Source organism: Podarcis erhardii (assembly GCF_964252035.2).
Source record: "Podarcis erhardii genome assembly, chromosome: 7".
Classification (NCBI taxonomy): Eukaryota; Metazoa; Chordata; class Lepidosauria; order Squamata; family Lacertidae; genus Podarcis; species Podarcis erhardii.
The window spans coordinates 44,277,489-44,302,808 of record NC_138511.1 but is presented as its reverse complement, the minus strand read 5'-3'; the positions used below and the strand labels follow the sequence as shown (position 1 = coordinate 44,302,808).

At 47.0% G+C, this 25,320-nt stretch overlaps 1 protein-coding gene across 1 annotated transcript; it reads right to left on the bottom strand.

Annotated features, from left to right (window-relative positions):
• Window positions 1-6,151: 6,151 nt before the first annotated feature.
• TCF25 (TCF25 ribosome quality control complex subunit) lies at window positions 6,152-25,271 on the bottom strand. Its single transcript, XM_081872274.1, has 18 exons — window positions 24,993-25,271; window positions 23,311-23,460; window positions 22,811-22,885; window positions 22,270-22,403; window positions 19,648-19,713; window positions 17,773-17,855; window positions 16,604-16,734; window positions 13,638-13,737; window positions 12,259-12,352; window positions 11,941-12,033; window positions 11,543-11,648; window positions 10,984-11,143; window positions 10,227-10,314; window positions 9,450-9,608; window positions 8,931-9,021; window positions 7,949-8,028; window positions 6,858-6,930; window positions 6,152-6,392 (listed from the first exon to the last, which is right to left on the bottom strand). The coding sequence occupies exons 1-18, from the start codon at window positions 25,209-25,211 to the stop codon at window positions 6,228-6,230; spliced, it is 2,067 nt and encodes a 688-aa protein (XP_081728400.1). The 5' UTR covers window positions 25,212-25,271; the 3' UTR covers window positions 6,152-6,227.
• Window positions 25,272-25,320: the final 49 nt, after the last annotated feature.

Here is a 25,320-nt window from a genome sequence, read left to right as displayed (position 1 = left end):
CAGTGACGTCTTCAACTTACATTTATGCAAGTACAAAGGAGAAGGGTTGCATATAGGCGGAAGAAGAGTCAAGTTTTCCCAAATATGGCTTCACCCATGTTTGACACACTCCGGGTTTTTCCCCCTGCTGCAGAAGATTCCCCACCAACTTCTACTGGAGGAAATTGCCCAGCTTGATTGACAAGACTCAGTTATTGCAATGCTCTCTCTGTTGGCCTGGTCTGGAGGCTCCAGCTTATGCAAAATGCAGCTGCTAGACTGTTGATTGGGACAGACTATTGCTAGCACATAAGACTAGCGATGGAAAGCTTGTGCTGGTTGCCCATATGCTACCCAGCCAGGTTCATTGTTCTTATTTTGAAGGCCCTTTAACAACTTGGGTACAGGATATCTCAGCGACCACCTGATCTCTCATTGGCCTGACCTGGCCAAGTAGCATATGGGCAGCCAGTGCAAACTTTACTCTGTGAATATGGTCTGGCAAAAAGTGTCTGCCTTGAGGAATTTAGAGGAATGGCAACTTTCCTGTGCAACCAATACAAACAACAACAGCCAGTAGAACACATAGCAGCACTGCAGTGGGCATAAAACAAGAGGAGCTACTTGGAGCCTCGTCTGACTATTCTCCTTTAGGAGAGGGTCATAGGTCAGTGGTGGAGCATCTGCTTTGTGTGCTGAAGGTCCCAGGTTCAATCCTTGACAGTATCTCCAGGTAGCTGAACTGGGAAGGTCCTTTGCATGAAACCCTGGAGAGCTGTTGCCAGCCAGAGTGCAGACTATACTAGGCTAGAGGGGCCAAGGGTCTGGCTCAGCAGAAGGCAACTTCCTATGTTCTTCCTACTGACAGAAGGTAATCAGAGGCTACATGGGCCTCCCTTGCAAGGAACTCTAGAGTTTGGGGGAAGCCACTTGGAAGGCCCTGCCTTAAGTTCTGCCAAACATGCTACAGATATTGGCAGGGTAGAAAGAAAGAATGGCCTCTCCTGAAAATCTTAAAACATAGGGTTGTACAGTTCCCTCCAAATCAAAGCTTCAGAGTCCAGTAAGTTCCCTAAAACTGTTGATGCAAGAATGTAAAATGAGTCTGATAGATTAAGCAAATGGCCGATCCAGCCCAGCATCCCATTCTCAAAGTGGCCACTCAGAGGCAAATGCGAAACTTGGCTCTGACTCAGCACAAATAAGTTCCATTTCAGAACTTTCTTCATTTCACCTATTAGACGATGCACAAGCATCACATTTCCATGACACTACAACATTTGTGCATGCTAATACTTCCTTGCCTTGGTCCCGTTTCCCCCAGCTCTGGGTTAGCAATTCCTAGTAGGGCAGAGCATGCAAAAGGCAGTCAAGCTCGCCCTGTAAGCAGCACAGTCTGACATACAAGTGTGACTTCTTATGCAACTATTTACGTGACATGCCGTGCGAGACACAAACAACTCACTCTGTGGAGAGAGCATTGCATGTTTCACTGGCTGATTTCACAAGATACTGCCTACGTAATTCAAAGCAGCGTGGTACATCATGAAGAGGGGCCTGCTTCTCCTCGCTAGGAAAAGATGGGCTCTTTGTTTTGCAAGACAGAGAATTTATGACCCTAAAGGGGTCATATTTATTTCATTTGCTCAAAACAAAATCAGTGACTATGTTCAAGATCATTTTTTTCCAGTTACCTTTACAACAGTTGGAGGTTTTTAGTTTAGACACAAGGCGAGTAAGGGAGGACAGAAGAGAAGCGTTTAAAATTGTTAGGGGTGGAGAATGTTGATAGAGAGAAGTATTTCTCCTTTTCTTATAATACCGGTCCATTGAACAAAGCTCAGTGTTGGAGGATTCCATGCAGACAAAGAAAATACTTATCCACCCAGCGCTTACTGTGGTTAAAGTCTGGAATTTGCTGTATTTATTTATTTATGTATTTATTTAGTACTAAATTTGCATACCACCCTTCACCTGTAGATACAAGGGCTATCGCAAGATGTAATGATGGCCACCAACCTGGAGTTAGCAGGGCTGGCCCACCCATGAGGTGAGGCAGTTCCCTCAGGGTGGCAGGTTCCAGAAAGCTGGGAGAGCGGCCGATTTACTCCATGGAGCTTTCCCTGCACTTGTCAGCCTCTTCCTCTGTGTGCCTGTGTACTGCCCAGTGGCTGGCAGGTGGCAGTAGGCAGACATGTGACGCCATGTGGGTGCACAGCAGTGGGTGGGCAACAGAGGAAGAGGTGGTGACAGGGCAGTGTTTTCTCTTTTGCCTCTGGTGGCAAAACATCCGGGGATGGCCCTGAGAGCTAGACAAGTTCATGGAGGATAAGACTATCTATGGCTACTAGTCATGATGGCTGTGTGTTACCTCCCATCTTGGAGGTGGTAGGCCTCTGAATACCACTCACAGGGAACCACCAGGGACCTGAGACTGTTGAACTCAGGTCCTGCTTGTGGGTTTCCCTCTGGCAGGGACGTGGGTGGTGCAGTGGTCTAAACCACTGAGCCTCTTGGGCTTGCCGGTCAGAAGGTCGGTGGTTTGAATCCTCGCGATGGGGTGAGTTCCCGTTGCTCTGTCCCAGCTCCTGGAAAGCGAGATGAGTACCACAACCCCATAGTTGCCTTTGACTGGACTTAACTATCCAGGGGTCCTTTACCTTTACTCCCCACTCCCCACTCCCACCCCTGGTATCTGGATAGCCAGGGTGAGAACAGGTTGCTGATAAGATGAGCCATTCCAGTAGACTCTTCTTATATTCCTAAGGTATGGGGCAGGTTTTCCTCTTTAATAAATATGGGTGAACTTTGGGTACAAGAACAGGCAAACCCTTGTGACAGCCCCCATGATGGGAAAACAGAAACCAGGTGGGAACTACTTGGACAACAAACTCCATTTTTTACCTATTCATGCAAAACACATGCTTTCATGTAAAAATGGCTTGAGAATAACTTGAAGTCATTTCATATTTTGTGGGCAATTAATAGACAAGCTGATCCTTAGAGTGTATCTGCCATTTTGAAGTGTTTCAACTTGCCCATGGACTTTAGAGTAAAGGGTGGGGAAGTAAGCAAGCAATCATATACTCCTGCTGGCTCAGATGAATGTCCCATCTGCTCTAACACCCCATTTCCAGAGAGATCCCAGCTCATGCTGACCCCTATTCTGCTAACCACTTCGTACTGGAGAGAAGCCGCAGCATTCCAGGGTGAGCGGGGTAGTTTCCTTTAAAGACTCTGGGTTTTGAATTAGGGCAGAAGCATTTTTAGCCTGCCCAAAGTATGTGGTGATGTTCTTAAGATGCTAATTCAGAGAACCAGCTGCAGACATTAAATGCATGGTGAACACTGAAGAGGTCTTGCTTTTACTTTTATAATCAGGGTCACCGAGAATGAGGATCAGGATTGCAGCACACGGGGAAGGGGGTTTAACACTTTCACCCCTGTATCACAGTCCCAGTTGATATTCTCCCCTGACAAGCTGGTATTCTTCCAGAGAGAGCTGCTGCCCAGCATACATGAAAATGATCCCAGGTTGAAGCAGAGCACACAGGGACAAAGCAGCAGCAACAGTCACTGTCCCTCTGAAAATGTGAGCGCAATCATCTGGATCAAGCTGTAGCACTAACCAAACTACTCCAGTCCTGTGCAAGGCGGAGGAGTAGAATAAAGACATGGGAGGTTTTATGCTCCTTCCACTTCTTGTTTTCAGTCTTTGCAAGAATCCCTCACCAGGCATGTGGTGTGTGTGTGTAAGAAACAGCTGCAATTTAAGCAGGCCCTTGGACTCCCATGGGTTCAGTTGGTTGAGGCGTGAGGATGTTGTCCTGCCCTTTGGAAACTGTACAGACACTATATCCCCATAAACATGGCCTGCTCTGTAACTCACCTCCCCCTATACACACTAACAAAGCAGTGGCACACTAGACCAGCTCCCAAGTTCCAATTAAACAGTCCAAGCTAACCTCCTCTATCAGCCCTCAAAAGGCCAAGCCAAATGAAATGTTGATGGAAGAGGATTCTGATCCCAATTCTTCCCCAAACCAAAGAGGCTGCAGCTGCCAGTTAGAGTCATTTCATTGCTCTCGCCCTTCCAGTGTCAGCCCCCCCTCCTGAAGTCACTATTCATAGCAGGGGCTTGATGGGCTTTTAAATAGAGAGGGTATCTGCCAGGCACTCCGGAATGAGTCATACTGAAAACCAACCTCTGAATGTCTGCAATGAAAAGAAGTATCTTTATCATGAATAATTAACATTAAAAAAAATACTTTGCCTAATTAATCAGGTGCCGTGTTTTCAGTCAATCAAAAGGTTTTTAATCAGCTAATCAACTACTCGGTGCAGCCCTAAAACACTGGCATGGGGTTGCCTGGCTGGGAGCAGAGCCTGGTGGCTGAGCCGGGAGAGAAAATACGTTTTATAACCATTCTCTTTTTGGCGGATGTCTTTATGCCTCTAAACCAGCAACCGGCCAAGAGTTCTATTTACAGCTTTATCAATGAGGCCTTTGAGAGTCAAGCCAGAGGCAGCACTTCAAAGTGTGAAGAGAGTAGCAGATGCACTATGTTTGCCTTGATGCCAAGAGAGGCAGGCAAAACACAGTCCCAGCCCCTGCCTCTCCTGCTCAGGAGGCGTCTGATCCGAGGCTGCAAAGCCAGGGCCAATAGTCAAGCATGCCCAGTTCAGAGGCCAGCCTGCTGGAAGGTTTGGTTGCCACAGCAGAACTCAGTCAGAATGCAGCAGACACTTTTGCTTCTGCTACAACTACTAGGGGAGCAGAAATAATGCAGAATAGCTCCAGAGTAAGGTTTGGGTGGGACTGTGGGTGCTGGTCCCTTGAAGAAAGAAGAGACTTGGGGTTTGCACCCACTAGAGGGGGCTGCCAGTCACCCACTCTGCTGCAGGAAAATATTGAGGGGCTCACACTGATTAAGCTCCAAGGCAAGTCTGTGGACATTCTCTGAGGGTGGTGGCAACAGCAGCAGCAGCAGCAACAACTTTATCCTCATTATTTTCAGTAGAATCTTGTATTATTTGGTCAAACTCAGAGCATGGCAGCCACTCCTGCTCGTGTAAATTGCATTATCCAGCTGATTTGTGATGTACACTTTAAAGGCAGGAACAGAGTAAGAGACTAGGGTGCTAACATCCCTTCTGCCAATCCCACAGGCCACAAGCACAGGTGCCCAGAAAGAGCCAAATGACAAAAGATGTCAGCAGATGTCCCAAAAGCATGTTAAGAGCAGGCATGAGGACACATTGGATCAAGGGCACAGTGCTTGAGGAAGGCCTACCCCGTCCCCATTTTCACAATCCTCTCCTTCCCCCTGACAAATACACTTATTAATAAACTTGGGGTGTCATGTAGTGGGGAAACAAGACAGCTACAATCTGGGTACCCGTCTTTTCCCAAAGGAACTAATAACAGCTCTGGAGTGGACAATACGTTCATGAAAAAGGTCAGGGAGTGAAAAAGTTTAAACACATCCTCCCCCAACATCAAGTTTGCTCCAGGCAGCTATTTTTAAACTTTGAATAACAACATGAGGAGACACAGATCTTCTATATCTTGCTTACTTTGATAGAGCAAGTCACTGACACAGAATTTCTATATCCTCCCTCTCACAAAGCATATCTGAATTGCACTAAAGAGCCTTTCTGATTAGCAGAACACCTCCAAGCGACTTTAAAACACTAGCCCCATGGTCTTCAACCTTTCTAAATCCAGGATTCGTCTTTAACCAGAACATGCATTTGGTAACACATCCCCCCCCACATAGTTATATGGTGGTGTTGCTGCTACTGTTGCACTATCCCACCTTGGATCAGGCCATGACCTGTTAGTGGGTCTTGATCCAATAGTTGAAGGCTGGTGCTCTAGCCTATGTGGTTTCACTGGCAGGAGCCACTAAGAAAAGGAAGGCAAGTGACACAATAAATCTATCTGTGAAAGGAATTGAAATGGGGGCATGTGTGCCTCCCCAGCCTACTGCTTGCAGCTCCTCTCCTTAGGCAGGACAGTTGCATGTTAGCGAAACCTGGATCTCATGAAAGCAACAGTGTGCAGCTTTCAGAGCAAAGGGCCATTTCTGCCCTATCAGTTGTGCCAAGATGATAACCATGCCCTTTTTTCTGGTGTGTGCATGTTTAAGGCACAGAGACACTCTACCCCTCTGGCTTATGATTGTTTATTTTGTGGCAAGGGAAGTTACAGAAGGGGCAGAAAGGAAGTTCTGGGGTGCAAGGGCCTAGTCCCACTCTCCCCCATCCCCCTCGGGGTTGTCATCCCGTGGTGGCTCCTGGAACTGGATATTTGCCAGCATGTCCCGCATGGCTGCCATCAGTCTGTTCACACCTTGGTTCAGATTCTGTCCTGCACCCGGCTCTTCCTCTCCACCGGCTCTGACTTCTCCCTGAAACACAGCACAGGGCAAGGAATTATACAAGGCAGTTTGACTGGAAGAGGTGCTGGGCACTGAAGGAGAACCAGCCCAGTCTTTGGGGTCCTCAGAAGAAATGCTAGAAAGAAGCTCATCTCAGTCTCTTTGCTGCAAATTCTCCATCTCTTCTGCTCCTTATACACTTAGGGAGGAAGGCCTGGACACTCCAGTCTTCTTGGGGGGAGAACCTAGCCGACTGGATTGTAGAAGCACACTAGATGGGGCTGATGAGAGTTGGATGAAGCAAAAGGGGGGCCATCTAGTCCAGCCTCCTGTTCTCACAGTTGCCAACTTGGTGCCCATTATGGGAAACCTGCAGGCAGGACCCAAGTGCAAGAGCACTCTCCCCTCCTGCCGTTCCCAGCACCTAGTACTCAGAAGCATGCAACCACCTGCATATCTGCCTTACCTTGGCCAGTCATTTCACACTCAACATACCTGCAAGTTGAAGTTTGGCAAGAGTGAGCGAAAGAAGAGAGATAAAGTGCTTTCATTGGCTGGATGGGTTGCCCTGGAAAAAAAAGAGAAAGTCTGGTCACAAATGGACCTCCTCCTCTTTCCTAGGAGAGAGGGCATGTCATGGCACTTCATGATCCAGGGAGCGTGCAATTTTGGACTACTATCCAGAAAGACAGTCTGGTGTAACAGATCTTAGTGCTGGACTAAGCTAAGACTCTGGTTCCAATCCCCACTCAACTATGAAACTCACTGGGTAAACTTTGACCAATCACAGGTGCAAGGGGCAGATTTTATGTCCTCTGAACTGCTTGGAGGAACGATGGGATACAAAAGGCAATGTAAAAAGAATAAATATTTGGCCCACTGCGTGGGAAGAACAAAGTGACATGGGGAAGGGTGGGTGGGTCTTTGATGCACTGAGGAAGAGATGGACCACAGCTTATGAGCAAAGCATTTACTCTGCAGGCAAAAGATCCCAGGTTCCATCCCTGTTATCTCCAATAGGAGGCGATGGGAAAGAACATTCTCTACCTGATTCCCCAGAGCAACTCTGCTACTCAGAGAAGACAATAATGAGCACGATGGGCAGGTAGGCTGGCCTGGAATAAGGCAGCTGACTGGTGTCCATTGGGACTAGAAAGCAGGGAGACCAAGAGGAGCCAGAGTTAAGTGAGAGGTGGAGCCAACTAATTCTAACTTTCTAGTTTTGTCCTCATCCTTCTTCTTGCTGAGTTCTACAAGGGCAGCATTGAGGCTGAGGAGGAAGAAGCTGACAGGCAGTAATACCTGCTGGACTGGTTGTAAGTAAATGGGGGAAGATTACTGAGGGAAGCAGGGCCTTCAGGGAAGACTGAGATTGGTGGAGCAGTGCCCCATTTGCCCTAATGGACCAGCTTCCACTGCCTGTATAAAAACTCGTAAACACAATGCATGTCTAAAAGATTCAGAGAACTGGACCACTTCTGGTCCTTTCTGGGGTTTTTTGTCTACCCCAGGCTGACACAGACCTAAGTAAATATCCAAGCTACTGAACTGGATGGAGGTATGCGGGAAGCAGCAACAGGTGGTACCTTTCTGGCCTTGTGTACGAAACAATGGAGTCCAGAGGTGGCAGGGGGTCAAACCCCATTATCGGCTGGGAGGTCACTTCCTTGAGAGAGGGAGGGAAATTGAATCCAGGTCAGAACTCATCACCATCTTTGTATTTAGTTGTAGCATTTTTTTACCCTGCTTTTCAGCAAATAGGCTCCTACAGGCTCTTACAGAACTAACAAGACAATCCTTGTCAGTAGGCTTACGATCTAAAATACATGTCCCCAAAGGGAAAAGAGAAGCAAATTCAGGCATGCCTTCTTAAAATTAAAATATTTGTTCCCACAATGGCAAGCTTGAGTGGAAACAGTTCAGGGAGAGGTGCCTGATGTAGCTGATCTCTGGGCAGAGCCGATGGAGTGGCCCTGCTTCGCTTCCCTCCCTTTGATGCTTCCTACTGGATTACTTATAAAGTGCCAAATATGCACTAGGTGCTGCACAAACAAACAAACAATCAAAACAAAAAAAAGGGTTCCTGCCTGTAGGCTTACAATCTAGAAATATGAGACAAAAGGAGAAGGGAACTTTGTACAAGCTGGGAGACCTGTGAAAGAAGAAATATGGCTGCTCTCAAGGTGGTGGCAGGTGCAGCCCTGGGATGGCTAGCAAGGCCTCTTGTGGGTGGGAGGGGTCCACCTGGCAGCAGAGCTGTTAAGCTTCCTATACTGACGAGAGGCACAGTGCACACTTGCCATGCAGAAGGTCACAGACATTCCCATTAAATGGTATCAGGCAACAGTGCTGGGGGAAGGCTCTGCTCTCCAGCTAACAACACTGCAGGATGGGCCATTGGCAGTTCAATGCCAGCCACCTCCTTATGCCCAAAGAACTGTGATATGGGAGCCCAGAAAGGCCATATTGAGCAGAATCAGAAGAAGCAAGAGATACCGACAGGATATGCTCCCCCCCAAAAAAGGTTTGTGAGGTGCAGCTATGCCCCTGCCCCATCCATTCTCTCACCGGAGGCAATGCTGCTGTGGCTTCCCTTATCTCCGAGAGGATCACATGGCGGTAGACATTCCTGGGAGCGTTCTGGTACCTTGCCTTTCGCCTAAGGGCCAAAAATATTTCAGAGAAGTGGCTCCAATTTGCTATATGCATCCCTCGGAGCTCTCTTTCCCAGCCACACGTAAGCAAAGGCCTCCTCTGCAGAAACATATTGGCACCCAGGGCTGATCACAGATTGCCAGAATCCCCCAAAAGTAGCTGCATTCAGTCAGCCCAGTTAGCAGTTCTTGATAGCTTCAAAAAGGTTTCTTTCCCGACCACCCTCAAATTAGCTGGCACATCTAAGAAGGCACCAAGAACAGCCCACTGCCCAGCTATGTCTCTCCCCCCCCCCCAGCTGTTGAACGCTCTCTTCTCTCAACAGGAGGGTCACAGGGTGCAGGAGTCAGCAGAATATGGCAGGGAATGCTTGGAGCCAGAGCGGGAATGAATTCTGCCCACCATCAGCCTGGAGCAGGTGCAGAGACTCACTTCTGCTCAGCCTCCTCCAACACTGGGTTCTTGGCATCCACCATCCGCAACACCTCATGCACGTTTGTTTCGAGCCAGGCCATGACAGCCGGGTCCTTCCAGAGGGAATGGGTCCTCCCAAGATAGAGGGCAAGCAGCTGGTTCAGCACAGGGGGCGAACTGCAGAGGGAAAATGAGACACCTTTAAACATGGCAGCTTAAAGCACTTTGCTGCCTTAGAGGTAGACTTGCTGAGGGCAACTCCTCACAGGAAGAGAAACGAGAGCAGAAGGCCTCAGTTCCACTACTAGGCATCAAGGCTGATGAAGACAGCGGAGCAGAGCCACCCAATAAGGCATTTTCACTTTTAGCAGGGCACAACACATCACACTTTTATTCTGCCCTTGTCCTGGGGGAAAGGGTCAGAGGCAGAGGTCATCCTTATGTCCATTCCATAGACTGTGACCTGCCCCTCCGACACTGTAGCAACAACAGACCAGACAGTCTTGAACCAGAAACTTGCCCAGCCTCTTTGCTGTAGAGATGCTGACTGCCATTGGCCCCAGAAACTGACAACACGAGCATCCATGTCAGCAACCGATTCTCAGTTTGACCTCACGTTGCTGACATGCAATCCTCTGGTTCTGATGCTTCCCTTGGTATTCTGAAAAACCTCCCTCCAATCTTGCTAGTACTCCATAAGAAGATTCAGCTGCTGACACCACAAAACGCCTCACTCCATTCCTGTAAGACTTGCATGTTCTTGGACTGCAAAGAGCATTTTCACACACTCCTTACCTCAACTGGGCGTCCAGTCCAAAGAATGCATGGGATGCTACTGTGGAATCTGGCTGCACACTACAGCGATCCAACAAAGGCATAAGAACTGGAAGAGGCATGAAGAGAAAGAAATGAGAGGGAAAGACCTCCAACCGCCACAAATGCTGCTGCACGGGTACTCAAAATGGGTCACAATATTGCTCTGCCTCTTGTTTTTTTATTCTTCCCACCACAGAAAAAAGTTCTGAATGAAATGGACTTGCAAGGAGTGAGGTGCCATTAAAACCACACAACAGAACTTTTTCTGGCCCCTAATTATTAAGGGGTTTTGTTTGAAGTCGCTGTGAAGGAGCAGAGAGGGTGTGCCTTGTCATGGGTCAGCAGCCTAAACTGGACTCCCTTTGTTTGGAGCAGAAGACATTCACTGCTCAGCCATGCAAGGCTCTCTTGGCAGACCTTATATCCCTTTGGAGCCTGCGGCTGGAAGGGGAAACTGGGCAGGCCCCTCCCAGGGACCAGGCAGTCACAGCATGATGAAAGGCAGGACCCATGTGCTGCTCCTGGCTAAAGCGTGACAGTGTCTTGAAGGGAAAGTGTGGACAAAGAGGAGACGACCAGTCACGGGAAATCTTGATTAAAGCAACCCAACCCCCCTCTGAGATTTAGCATTACTGCCCTCCCGGAGCCACCACTGCTGAGGGAATATGAAGGGCTTTATTCACAGCTGCAGCCTTCTGTACACCCATCTTTGAACATTTTACACAGACAGACTCACCACCCGGGAACATGACCAGTGACTGCTGAATGAGGCTGGCAGCTCTTTCGTGGGCTTGGTTGATCTCCGACTCTGGGAGGTCTTCCTGCTGGCTCAGAAAGAAATATGCCAGAGGGACCGAGAAGGCAAAGTTTGGGAGTTGAGACAGGTTCCGATGACCCTAAAGGTGGGGGGCGGGAAGGGGGGGAGAGAAGAGGAAGAGAAGCTATGTAAGTATCTGCTTGACAGCTGAGCTGATTTTTTAAAAAACTTGTATCCCATTTTTTGACCCTAAATGGGGCCACAAAGAAAATTACCAATTAAATGAAACACATTAACAGTCCATAAAACCAAACACGGAAAGTCAACAGTAACTCTAGTGGTAAATTGCATTATAAGAGTTGCTCATGAACAGGCTGCAGTTACGACCAGCTTCAGAGGAATTGGAAGCACCACAGGCTGTGGCCAGAGTGACTCACACCTAATTCTTCCGCAGGTGGTGGGGTGACCTTCTGGCAACTCAGCCAGACTCTTCCGTTCTCAGCACACTTCCTGCCAGGGCCACCCACTAGCAACTCACCTCCCACTCCTGAAACATGCGTGTCAGGAAGGCGTACTCTCTTGCTCGTAGCGACAGCAAATCAATTATCAGCAGTATGCACAGCGGGTCATTCTCTGGATCAAGGCTTTGGAGATGGGGGTGGAATGCAAGGGTGGGGAGATTAAAAACCATGTGAATCTATTGCAAAACCAACCAGCAATAGTCAAGACCAACCAGCAAATTAATCAACCCTTCTCCATGTCTACATAAGGGAGTTAACTGCCCCCTTAAAAACTTTTGGAGAAATTAAGGGCTCAGTATGTAAACACACACCTGCTCAGGGTAGAGGTGGGAGACGGGTGTGCTGTTCAGTCCTCCCACCCAGTCTAAAAGACAGACCAGAGGCCTAAAGCTGCCTTATAAGAACCAGTAGTTACCTCAGAATAAGTTTGCAGAACTCCAGGGCGGTGCGAGGACAACCTCTCCTCTCTAGGAAAATCATATGCTTGAACAGAGCCAGATAGAAGGCTCTGAGAGGCACAACAAAAAAGCAAAGATTAATGATTAACAATATAACAACAACAATTCAGTCTGGGCATGAAAAAGGGCATAAACAGGCTTGATCAGCCATGAAGGGCAGCACATTCTGGTTCAACTCCTTTCCTGGCTTGTGCAAAGAAGTCATCTATCTTTAGAGTGAGAAGTCCTGACTGAGCAAGCAAACTCCCATTTGGCACTGTCAATGGGACTCTTACCTGTTCTCTGGCCTCCGGTAGTCCAGTCTGCAGGTCCCACTGGTGAGGCTGAACATTGGGTGAAAGGCGCATTCCAGGGTGTAAAGGGCTCTTTCTGCAAAAGAGGCACCAAGAGTGGGGCATGGCTGAGTCATCTTCTGTAGCCTTTCATGTACTGATTATATTCTTCAAAAACAAGGCGAGGTATTAAATTTTAATACTTTAAGCCCATAAGGCTTAAAGCAGGATACCACCTCCCTACCAACTTGCATGCTGCCTTAGATCATAATAACTTAAGAAGAGCCTGCCGGATCAGACCGATGGCCCATCTAGTCCAGCATCCTATTCTCACAGGGCCAGCCTATGGGAAATCAGCAAGCAGGGCTCAAGTACAAGAGCAGTCCCCACTTCTGTGATTTTCTGCAACTGGTATTCAGCTGTGGTGGACAGGCCTTCCTCCATTTCTAGCACCGACATAACAATATTGTAGATTTTTAATGATACTGTGATTTGAACTGTTGCAAGCTGCCTGAGTGATGCAAATGCATTTGAAGTATTAGAACAGAAATCTAATATATACCCTATGCAATGTAAACAAACTATGCAATACAGATTTAATAACACACAGTAAGCAAGTTTTAGTGTTGGTTTTTGCTGTTGTGGGTATCATGTTTAGGTGGCAGCAAAAAGGTCAGGCAGAGGTAGCCGCAAAAGCAATCCCACTCTGGTCCAAGCTACCTAGGAAATTGGTGTGTGTGTTCCCTCCTGTAGCACCAGAGCAGGGGTAGCTAACATGATGCCACCTGGATGTTGTAGGCTGCAACTTCCATCATCTCTGACCATTGGTGATGCTGGGAGTTGTGGATCAATAACATCTGGAGGACGCTATATTGGTTACCCCTGTCCTGGAGGCAGGAGACACCACTCATCTTTGGAGTTTTTGTTGTTGTTAAAATATTAACCCATTTCTGTCAAATCAGCATTAAACCCAGATTCCACTAAATGCTAGAACTACTAAAATTAGTATTCTACTGTTATCGAAATGGCTAGAGTGGGAACATGATGAACTGAAAGGGGACTTCATAGATGAGGTGCCACAAATGAGAAGGCCCTGTTCCCTTCAAGTCTGACTCTAAAGAGGAATTGGAAGGTGCTTCCTAATCCAGGTGTCCTATGAAACAGTTGCATCCCAGGGAGTGAAGAGCAATGCTCTGGATTACTAGCTGGTGACACATATGGCTCCCACAATCCCCTATTCTGTAAGGCATGGCCCTCTTTAGAACACATGCATCCTTCTAGACTCCCTCCTCCGTTTTGGGGAGAACCATAATTTCAGGAGTAGCTCAAGCAACACAGCACAGCCCTCCCAGCTTCTACTCTGGCTGCCCTCAGCTTCTTACCGACAAGGTCTCTGGCCATCTCCTGGTCCTCCTGCATCCGACAGACGTCACTGAGCTGTAAGAGTGAGTCTACATGCGAAGGGTTCATCTGGAGCAAAAGCTGAAAGCAGACAGATGAAGCAAGCATTTTGAAATCTGTGACATGGCCATTTCCTTCTCTTCATATTTTATTGATCCGGAGGATGACTTTTCATGAAAACAGCCGGCTACATAATAACAGGCTAGGGAACAAACAATTACTCCAAGATGTGAAACATTCAGTTCTTTGATTGCTCCGAAGTGGTGTATTAAGTGAAATTGCAATGGGCTGCACTTCACCTTGAATGAACTCCCAAGCCCATCAACTGTGAATGGTGCAAGAAAACAGATCTAAGATTAGAGAGGGATCTCCGGGGTGGGGGTGGGGAGGGGCTGACCAGGATCACTACAAAGTTTTCAGTCAGCCTGATTAGGCACCACCATATGCATACGAGACAACTAATTTCAGAACTTGTACTGTGAGGCAGTTGATGACCTGAGGAGTTACACTAGGACATCTTGACTAGTCAATTGGTCAACAAGGGCCTAACCCCTTGGAGCTGAAGGAAGCAAAGGTAGCTGCAGTGTGGTGTGGGGGTGGCACATGCTGGTGGGACAGGACAGAACAGGGTCGTACCATGCCTAAGGGGCTGCACACAGCATAAGCTTTGATGCCTGCAAATCGCAACCTCAACCCACCCCTATCCCGATCACAATTAGCTGGGAAATAACAGGACCACCCAGCTCTAGTTGTGGGGTATCTGTCTGACCACTTGTAGGCCACAGAATGCTGAACTCAGCAGACATTTGGTCTGACCATGACCCACTGTGCCAAGGCTTGCATTGCGACAACTGAGTGTCATCTGAATTTGCAAAGCTGCAGCTTCTAGCTGCTGCCTTCTGTTTTTCCCCAAGCCAAAGACGCCCATCAAGCACAGATCCCATGCCCAAGCAATGAGTGGTGAGAGTGCAAAGCGTGAGTCTTCCCCAGACAAAGGGTCTTCTATCTAAAAAACAGAACAGTGAAGTTTCAAATAGCCGTGTTTGCCCTCATCGGGGAAGGGGAAGGGGGGGAGGCTGGGGGCTCTCCAAGCTCAATGTCCTGATTATGCTAATATTAGGGCAAGAATGATTTGCCTGCTTTGTGTGTACCATCAAAGTTGTTGCCCAACTTAATTCACCAGGATATGGTCAGTAAAGCCTCAAAGCAGAGCCTGTTCTGCTAAAGTACCAAGAGAAATTAGGCACTCCTTTCTTCAAATCTGGAAAAAGAAGTTTAAAAATAGCACAGCTGCCTATTCAAATCTTGCTTGTTAGAATCCACTCAGCGCTCTCCTTGCTCACCCCCACCTTCTGTCCCAGACAGGAGGGGCGTCCTCAGCCAGGGGCTTGCTTTATGGATGAGTTCATCAAGGTCAACAACAATGGCTGCAAGCCCAATGTGGAAATCAAGTTCCTTTATGACAGGCAGGGCAACCTCTGCACTGCAGGAGAGCCTTGTTCCACATCAGATTTCTGCTCCATAGAGTAACAGAACAGACTGCCTCTTCCCGAACCAATGACTTCAAGTTACAAGAAAGCAGATTGAGACTAAACACCACCAAGAACTTTCTGACAGTAAGAGCTGTTTGACAGTGGAGCAGACTCCCTTGGGAGGTGTGGACTCTCCTTCAATGGAGAGGTTGGATGACCATCTGTCATGAATGCTTTAGCTGAGATTCCTGCATTGCAGAGGGCTGGACTAGATGACCCTTGGGCTTTCATTTCAACTCTATGATTCCCCACAGGACCAGGAGTACAGACCAAAGCGTCAACGAACATAATTATATCGCAATCCCCAAAGTGATTTTTGAATTTTCAGAAAGAGAGATACAAAGGAGGAACTTCCAGCTACCCTCCCACAAAATAGAGTCAGCCTTTGGAATTCACTGCCTCAGGCTGTTGTGATGCTACCAATATAGCTTGCTTTTGGAAAAGGATTAAGTGAAAACATCAGTCACTAGTAGCAAAATATTCCAAGACACAAAAACATGGCAGCAGATAATGCTTTAGAAACCCACCACCATCAAGGGTCTCTTTAGTCACTGAACCCTTCAGTCCAAATCTTACAAACATGGGCAAACATTGTGCATAAGATCTGGGCAAAAGGATGCAGGATCTGTGACTATGCTATGTACCGTGAAGGACTAGAACCCAGAATGCAGCAGGGTTTGCCATTTTTTGTCATATATCTCCATGTAATAACAAACTCATTGTCCTGTACTCCGAAGACCAAACTAGACAAGACACTTGTCATGCAGTTTGTTTTCTGCTGTGTTTGAGTTTAAAAACAGAAGGGGAAGGAGCCTTCTTAACCATTTCCCCCTGTCACATTCACAACCAGAATCGCTCACCCACCCATGCCTACAATTCAATTATTCTGTTTGCTGATGGGGAATACCAAAGGAATCTCCCCATCAGGTTGTGCATGGAGAGGAGAAATTATGATCATGACTGTGGCTATGGGGCAAAGGGATACAATCTGATTTGGCTCCCTGCCCCTGCAAACCATGGCAAACTACGTGAGCAAAGAAACATCTCATTTGGTCCCAAGACATGGCACTTCTTGCCCACGCTGGCCGCAACCACTTTTTCCAGCTGTCCGCCTCTGACCACTAGAGTATAAGGACATCACAGTATACCTGCCCTGCTTGTGAACCTCCTACAGTGGCCACTGCCAGCCTTGGGTCAGAGCAATTCCACAGATGGAATGCTGAGCTACCTGGACCATTGCTCTGACACAGGAGGGTCCTTCTTGTAAAACGTTCAACACACGATCGCCTGATACAATACAGGTTGGCAGACTGCTGGATGTTCAGAGACCAGGTACTGGCAACAGCAAAAATGGCTGCCATTCTTACAAGTGGTTCTGATCATCACAGCAGGGCCTTGTCCGATTGAGAACCTACCACCAGATTGTTTGGATCCATGGACTCCACGGCATCCAAGAACTTGAACTGCACCTGCTGGTATTCACGATGGTGCTCAAATGCAAAGTGTTGTACCCCTCGCTTTGTTTCTAGCAGCGCCATGGATATGCCTAGGCAGAATTGGGGATGGGAAAGGGAGAGAAAGAGGGCTGTTAATGCACGATGCAATATATTTACAGCACCTAAGGGAACATGCCCAACCCAACTTAACTAGTTCTGTTAGTTGACTCCCTAGGGGGAGTTGGAGTCCAACAACATCTAAGAACCCAAGGTTTAGGAAGGCTGCTATAGATGTTGCTGAACCACAACTCCCATCATTCCTGGCTACTGGCCATGCTTTCTGGGGCTGATGGGAGTGGTAGTTCAGCAACACCTGGAAGGTCAAAGGTTTCCTGCCCTTGCGCCAAAGCAAGGATTCTTGCTTTCTCTAGGCTTAAAAACAAATTGAGATTCCAAGCAAGCACACAGGCAAAGAAGTGTGGGCAATCAGGGTTATAGATACTTGGGTAAGGAGATAAATTTTCCTTTCCAACATCTTCCAGAAAGCTAGACTGTGCACAGAGGAAGAGACCTCCTTTTGGTCACAGAAAGAGAAAGGTGGGTGGAGTGACATACAGTGGTGCCTCGCAAGACGAAATTAATCTGTTCCGCGAGTCTCTTCGTCTTGCGGTTTTTTCGTCTTGCGAAGCACGGCTATTAGCGGCTATTAACGGCTTAGCGGCTTTAAGAAAAAGGAAACAAACTCGAAAGAACTCGCAAGCCCATAGGGAAATTCGTCTTGCAAAGCACCTCAAAAAACGGAAAACTCTTTCGTCTAGCGAGTTTTTCGTCTTGCGAGGCATTCGTCTTGCGGGGCACCACTGTACAAACACTGCTCCTACATGTCAGCTCAGCACATGCAGTCCTGCTACTTGACATGTGAAGATGTACTTCCTCACACACAAAATAAAGCAGCCTGCCCCAAATTGGCTGGGAATGATGGGAGTTCTAGTCCAAAACATCTGGAGGAAACTAAGTGGAAGGGGAAGATAGCACTAAAATAACATCTATGAAGATGTAATCAGCAACCAGGCATGTGTTCCCAATGCAGATGTTTAAGCCAGTGGGAGTGCACAGAGCACCTGAGGGAAGCGGGGAAAGCCTCTCACCTGTTTTGCTATGGCGTGGCCAAGTGTTCTTAGGCACTGTCAGCCACGTGCTGCGGACATACTGGCGCTGCCTCTGCCGTGGCCTGCAGAAGAAATAGAACTTGGAGACTGAATGCAAGACCAATGAATACCACAAGGTTTACCACAGTGACACAGACAGAGACACATACACAAACAAACAGAGACACTCAGGCAAAATAAAATAATAACAATAATAATTATTATTTATTATTATTTATACCCCACCCATCTGGAGGGGTTTCCCTAGCCACTCTGGGCGGCTTCCAACAAAATATTAAAATACAATGTTATTTTAGCTGAACATACTGATGAAAATTACTTTTGATATTTATTTTATTTATAAAATTTTTATCCCATTCTTTAATGCAAACAATCTCAGGGTGGCCACATTCCAATAAAACAATAAAAATACACACAGTAATCCCCCCACAATAAAACATTAAAAACAGAACAAAAAATGCAATTTTCAATCTGCTCCATATGATGGCTCAGCATTTCATCTCCTATCCAGATTTCCAATGAGCCCTGTCTTAAGGGGCATTTATTTACCTGAGCCCTTATCTAATTTCCAGATTGGTCTTCTAGTCCACATGGCTGATGGCTTCATTTGGAGCATTCTTTTACCATGAAAGGACTCTTTCATGTGACTGACCTACCCTGGCTTCCTCCTGTGGCTACCTGCTTGTGTATCATAAATATAATCTGGTACCGGCCACTAATAATGAACCATACATTATATATATTACTGCAATTTTTTAATGCTATTTTTGTGATATACAAATAACATGAGAAGAAAAAAAATGCAACCTGGTCTCTCAGAATTAGGAAGGTCAGATATCATCTCCTTCCCACATAACTAGAAAGCCATCTTTTTCATTAGCAGATTTCTCTCTGTTTCAGGCTTTCCCCACCTGTTGTCTCCCACAACCTCCATCAGCCACAGTCAGTACAAGTTTGCTGACTGGGGCTGATGGGAACTGCAGTCCAAACCAGGGCACCAGGTTAGTGAAGGTTGCTCTACACTTTGCTGTGCTCTGCCAGTAGTTGCCGCTATCTTGCTGAAGCAAACAGCACTATAAGCACCAACTACTAGCACAGCACAAAAAATTACAAAATGCACCAAAACGAAGCAAACACCCACAAGATCTCCCACGCAGAGAGGAAATTTGTTTAACTCTGAAGCTGCAAGCTGCTCATGCGCTCTTTGTAAACAAACCAGAGAGTCATATGTAGCGCCTCAGTAAATTCAGCTGATTGATACTTGGGGAATGGCAAGGTGGTGAGGGAAAAGAAGCTCAACAGGACAGGTATTTAGGACAGCAGCACGCTACTGGCTTGCGCCTACCAGAACTGGGACCATGCCTCCTGAACCTTCAGATATCTATGTTGGCTCCCTGCCTTCCTGAAGAAATTATAGGCTGCTTCCTGCACTTGAACAGCAAGCATAATCATGGTTCAAAGTCACCACCATGTCCTCTTTCCTACCACATCCGAACGACCTACAAGTACTTGTCCGCATCCAGGCACCTCACACTTGTAGGCTGGGCTTTAAAGCAATTGTTTAGATTAGCACAAAGGGTTAAAAACTGACACTATCTCTAAGGAAACACTGAAGCTATTGTGCTGATGTCCCATTTCCCTCGTCTTCAGCACTCTGTGATGTCTGAGATCTCCACAACATCCCTTGTCTCAGAGACAGTCTAAAAGTGGAGTGTTAAGCAAGAGGCATTCAAAGTTCCTCAGCCTAAGAGGCTTAAGCAAAAAGTATGTTTTTATAAGACAACTGGCAGATGCTTTAGTCTCCCACAGGACCTAACTAAGCATATGCTTCACACTTCTAGAGTTTGAACTTACCTCTGATCACCAAGAACTGCTCGGGCCCCAAAATATCTCTTCAGCTCTGTTTCTGGATTCAAGTTCCTGGGAAAAAAATGTAATACAAATCCACCTATTTATTTATTTATATTAATTATTTCTATTAATTATATACAAAGAACAAGAAACAGGTCTGTGCCCTGAGAAGCTTACAATCTAAAATTCAGCAGCAGATGGGGAGAGCGCTGTTGTCCTCAGGTCCTGCTTCTGGGCTTCCCCTGGGCATTTGATTCGCCACTTTGAGAACTAGATAGGCCTTTGGCCTGTTCTAAGAGGGCTCTTCTTATGCAACAAGAGAAGGAGCAGAGATGGAACCAGAGGCAACCGGGTGACAAACACCAATTTGTTTCAGTTTGCTTAGGCGTAAGTCAGGGACAGGAAACCCATGGCTCTCCAGATTGCTGGCCAATGGTCATGGATGATGGAAGTTGGAGTTCAGCAACATCTGGAGGGCCACAAATTCTCCTATCCCTGATGAAGATGTTCTGGGAGACAGATTCAAGCTTACAGGAAGGGAGACATGGCAGAGGCCCTTCCCAAAAGGTATATTCAGCAACCCCTTTGCTGAAATACCCTACCTAGCCTTACGTTTCTTTCCATACCTCTTCTGAGTGTTTCACTTATCTCTACTACTGGAGGAGCAGAGGCTATATTTAAAAGGGCAGAAGCAATAAAGACCACAGTAAACAAACACAGCAAGAAGCAGGGCAGCTTAATACTGTATTTTCATCTCACCACTCCTTGCCCTTTCAGTATTGCTACAAAATAGCTTCGAAACAGAAAGTGCCAATACTGCCCTCTCTTGATCAAACAGTGCAAGACATCTAACACACCACTAAACTGCCAGCAATCCTACAAGCAACTGTAAACAGGGATGGAATTCAGTTGCACTCTCTGAAATACGGTGCAGAATTCTAACCTCTCAGAATGCAACTCTCTGTTTTGATCCAAATATATTTCTGACCCCTGTTGTGGAGAAAGGTTTGAAATACGCAGGAGGTCCACTACCCCCCCCCCAAGTGAAAGGAGGGCTTAAGGAAGACATTTCAATGGTCAGAGTGAAAATGGTGTGTCATTCATGTAAAATGCTGCAGTAATAATAAACTGAGGGAAGCTTGTAATTTGATCTGCCCTTCTACATAACGCATGCTACTTCAAAAGTTCAGCTTTTCATACACTAAGTAGAATAGAAGCATTGCCACCTGATCCCACCCCGACTCATCATGCCCCCTCCACCTCTTCCCCCCTTTTCTTCCTAATGTTACACTAATGTCTCAACAAATGAAACTGATCTGTAGAAAATGTAACTGGAAAAAAGAGACATTGCACATAACTTTTGTAAACCAAGAAATCCTTAATAAAAATATGTTTGTTTGTTTTTTAAAAAGTTCAGTTTTTCCACAGACTTTTGAGAAGTTTTACCAAAGACTAGTGGGAGGACTATTGAGAAGTGCATGGAGTCTGAGGAGAAGCAAAAGCTGAAATAGGAAGAGGCAAGACAATTTAGCCACCAGAGTAGGTGAAGAAGAGATGCTCAAGTTCCATTGTTCAATTATTGCCTACCACAACCGCTACCACTTTTTGAGGATAAACCACACATGTATGATTTTAAAAGACAACAATTCATTGTATTTGCATTGAGCTTCCTGTGAGGCATGCCTTATTTTCTGGGAGGGATAAACACACACACACACACACACACGGAACATCTACTGAGCTGCTTCAGCTCTCCCTTTCCAGGTGTAACTTCACAGGCCAAGGATTTGGAGACACTGTTGTAGCAGCAGCACAGGAGGTGCAAGAAGTGCTGGTTGGTATGGCTGGAGGACATGCCGTTAAGTCTAGAATATGCAACATGGTGCCCTCCAAATGCTGCAGACCACAACTCCCATCAGCCCCAGATAGTATGGCCAATACTCATCGAGATGCTGCAGTCCACAACATCTGACGGGTACTACCTTGGCTATAACATGCTGCCATCTAGCATGGACTCCTACTCCCCACAGCAGCAACCAGATCCTTCTCCAATCTCTTTAATAGTTTACAAAGCAGCAACTGGGAAAATCTAAGGTAGGTGGCAAAACATGCCTCAACTCCCAGACACGAGTTGCTCACTGAGCCTGATTGTTTTCCCCATTCATCTTTGGGGAAGACATACAGTCTGCATGCTTGAAGGTACTTTGTTGGCAAATAAAGACCAAGCTCCAAAAACCTCCACAGCACACAGAATACATGTGGATGTGACAGTATAAAACAGGGACTTTATCAGGAAGATAAAGGACTTCTGTGAATGGTGTCTAAATGCAAAACAAATGGAGAAAAGGAAGCAACAAAAGCTCTAACAACACTCTCTAAAGCAGAGGAGGAAACTTGTGACCATTGAGCATGGCCAATGGTCAGGGATGATGAGAGCAGTAGGCCAGCAACATACGGAAGGCTGCAGCTTAGCCACCTCCGTTCTAAAGCAAAAGTACTTTTGTGCAGGAATTTTGGTTCCTCCCACAAACATTCCACAAGCCACAGACTTCACTTGGTCAACTTGCTCCCAGTCCCAAGTGTCCCTAGGTTAGGAAAACGCCTTCGTAGGACTCGGCTTCTTACCTGTGCTCTATGTAGAGCAAAGGCCGATGGTCCGTGATAACTGTGCTCTGGCTCTGGCAAGGTGGCCCACTGGAGTTCTCAATCCTCACAAGGATGCTTTCAATGTCTTCTGCATCGTCCTCATCTCCAGGGCACTGTTAAGAAACATGAAAGTTTACAAGGAAAGCTGCAATATTCTGAGATTCAGCCGCTGATAAAGGAGCTGTCTGTAATGCCTTCCACGTACCCAAACATACTGCTTTAACTTGTCCTAGCACAAATTTCTTCACCCTCTTCTACTAATATGGTGTGGCTGTGTATCTGTCATGACATCTAGTCTCTGTTCACTACATCTAGCTGGTCAGCTTTCACTGGGGCTGGAATTACGTTCCCACATTTTAAAGAGCCAATCCTACACAAGGGTATATAAATATTTCAAATCCCAAGGGGGCCAGGAGGGTGGGATTCATCTAGCCCTGTCTTATCCTTCCTATATGCATTAGCCAGCCTCACTTGGCATCCCCCTCTGGGTGCTAAACCCATAAACCTAGTTCATATTTACCAGAGACTCGCCAGACGCAGTCTTCTTATTCTTTCTTTTCTTCTTTTTCTTTCGTGATTTGTTATTTGAAATAGGCTTTTAAAAATAAAAGTGAATGGTACAATTAAGATATATATATTGCAACATCAAATCAGAAGCAGAAACATAACTAAGGGATCTAGTCCTGAGAAAAACTTCAGCATTACTTCAGCATTTCTTTTTAAATAAATCATCTCTTGATTCACACATTCTAACACACAGGACACATTTGTATAGTGGCTATCCTAGGAATTAGATGCAATCATGTAGCACATCTGACTCCTGAAAGTAAAGTTTGTCAGGAGTTTATGTCACAGCAGTCTTCCTGTCCAGGAAGCAGAATCTATACAGCCTCACATTATATGTATAAGGGTTTCCCAAGGAAAGAGCACCCTGCCTTTTCCAGGGATACATCTGGGGCACTCACTACTCTTTTGCACAGTTATGTGTGTTACTGTCCCAGCTGCCTACAGGGTACTTGCCATCTGGTCCGGTTGCTCTGTCTCGTCTCCTTCTCTCCGCCTGTCAGTCTTGAGACCTTCTTTGTTCCCTGTGTCACCCTCCTCCTGCAGCCTGGAATCATCTTTGTCCTCTTTAGATGCTACATCATCCTCTGCTTCTTCATTGGTTATCTGTGCAGGTAAAAATTAGTCCAGTTGAACAAATAGGACACATTCCCTAATCATTCCGTGAAATAAAAGCACAGGTTATGTTTGTTTTATTTTGCAGAATTGCAGAATAATGCAGAGGTATGGATTCTTTCACTTATCATATAAAAGGGAAACACCACAGCCTGGTGATAAGTCATGCTTTGATAGAGAAAACCACAAGTTCAATTTATTGTAAAACACACTTTAGAAAGCAGGGCCAGGAAAGCCCTCTGGTTTGATGCTTCAGAGAGCCACTATCACTCAGACATTACTGGGCTAGACAGACCAATGGCCTGATTCTATATATGATGGCTTTCCAAGTTTATAAAACGGGGGGAAGGAGAAGAAAAGAGATTAAATGGGCCCATTTCTTTCTCTCTCCCTTATAATATTAGAATCCAGGGCCAGGAAACAAAGCTGACTAGCAGCAGTCACAGGAAAGTGCATTTCATGCAATGGAGAAATTAACTTCATGTCACCACACAATATTTGCCAATAGCTCAGCTTGCTTTAAGAAAGCAACTTCATGGCACATTAGACAACTTCATGGCACATAGAGCTTCCCAATACAAAGTCATTTTTTTTGGGGGGGGAGGGGGACTGTTGCCTTCAGGTCCTACTTCTAAACTTCCCAAAAGCATTTGCTTGGTCACTATGGGGAACAGGATGCTGGACTACATGACCTTAGGGCTGATCAGTCAGGAAATTCTGATTTGCTATGACAGCTAGGGGCGCGGGTGGCACTGTGAGTTAAACCACAGAGCCTAGGGCTTGCCGATCAGACCCCGCGATGGGGTGAGCTCCCGTTGCTCGGTCCCTGCTCCTGCCAACCTAGCAGTTCGAAAGCACGTCAAAGTGCAAGTAGATAAACAGGTACCGCTATGGCGGGAAGGTAAACGGCTTTTCCATGCGCTGCTCTGGTTTGCCAGAAGCGGCTTAGTCATGCTGGCCACTTGACCCAGAAGCTGTACACCGGCTCCCTCAGCCAATAAAGCGAGATGAGCGCCGCAACCCCAGAGTCGGCCATGACTGGACCTAATGGTCAGGCGTCCCTTTACCTTTATGACAGGTAGCAGTGGAACCTCCACATACTGCGAGGGTATTCAACTGAATACAATTTGCTGGGGTAGGGAGAACATAAGAAGTGCTTAACTGCTGGATCAGGCCAAAGGGTCATCTAGTCCAACATTTCTCTTTTAACGATGGCCATCCAGAGGCCTATAGGAAGCATGCAAGTAGGACCTGAGCTCAGCAGCAACTCTCTCAGCTGGCATTCAGAAGCATAAACTGCCTCCAACTCCAACCGTGGAGGATAAATAAAAAGCCTGCTGCCTGCCATCACGCCCTGCTCTGAGCTTCTTGGAAACATCTGCCAAGCTACTACGGGAAAGCAGCGGAAGCTGAAGCGGGCGGCGGGCCTTTGCCTCTTCTTCTCCTTCTTCCTGAGCCATTATGCCAAGCCTCCTCCCGCTTCAGGGCCACACTGGCGGCAGCTCAGCAGACCCGACCCTCACCAGCTCGAAGAGGTTGGTGACCCGACCCGCCGGCTCCTGCCGGGGCCGCCTCCTGCTGCCTCCAGCCCCCGACAACGACGGCACCTCGCCTCCCCCACCACCTTCTTCGTCCTCTTCCTCCTCCTCCTCCTCCTCGCCGCCGCCTCCCACATCGAGGCCTCCCAGAGGCGACTGCCCCCGCGACTCCCCCCTCAGCCTCCTCAAGGCCCGTCGCGACATAATAGAACCGTAGCACCCCGGGCAAGAGAAGCCGACGGACCGGAAGCCACCTGGAGGACCCGAAAGAGAGCAGAGGCGCTTCTTCGTGACGCGTGCGCGCCGCTGCCCG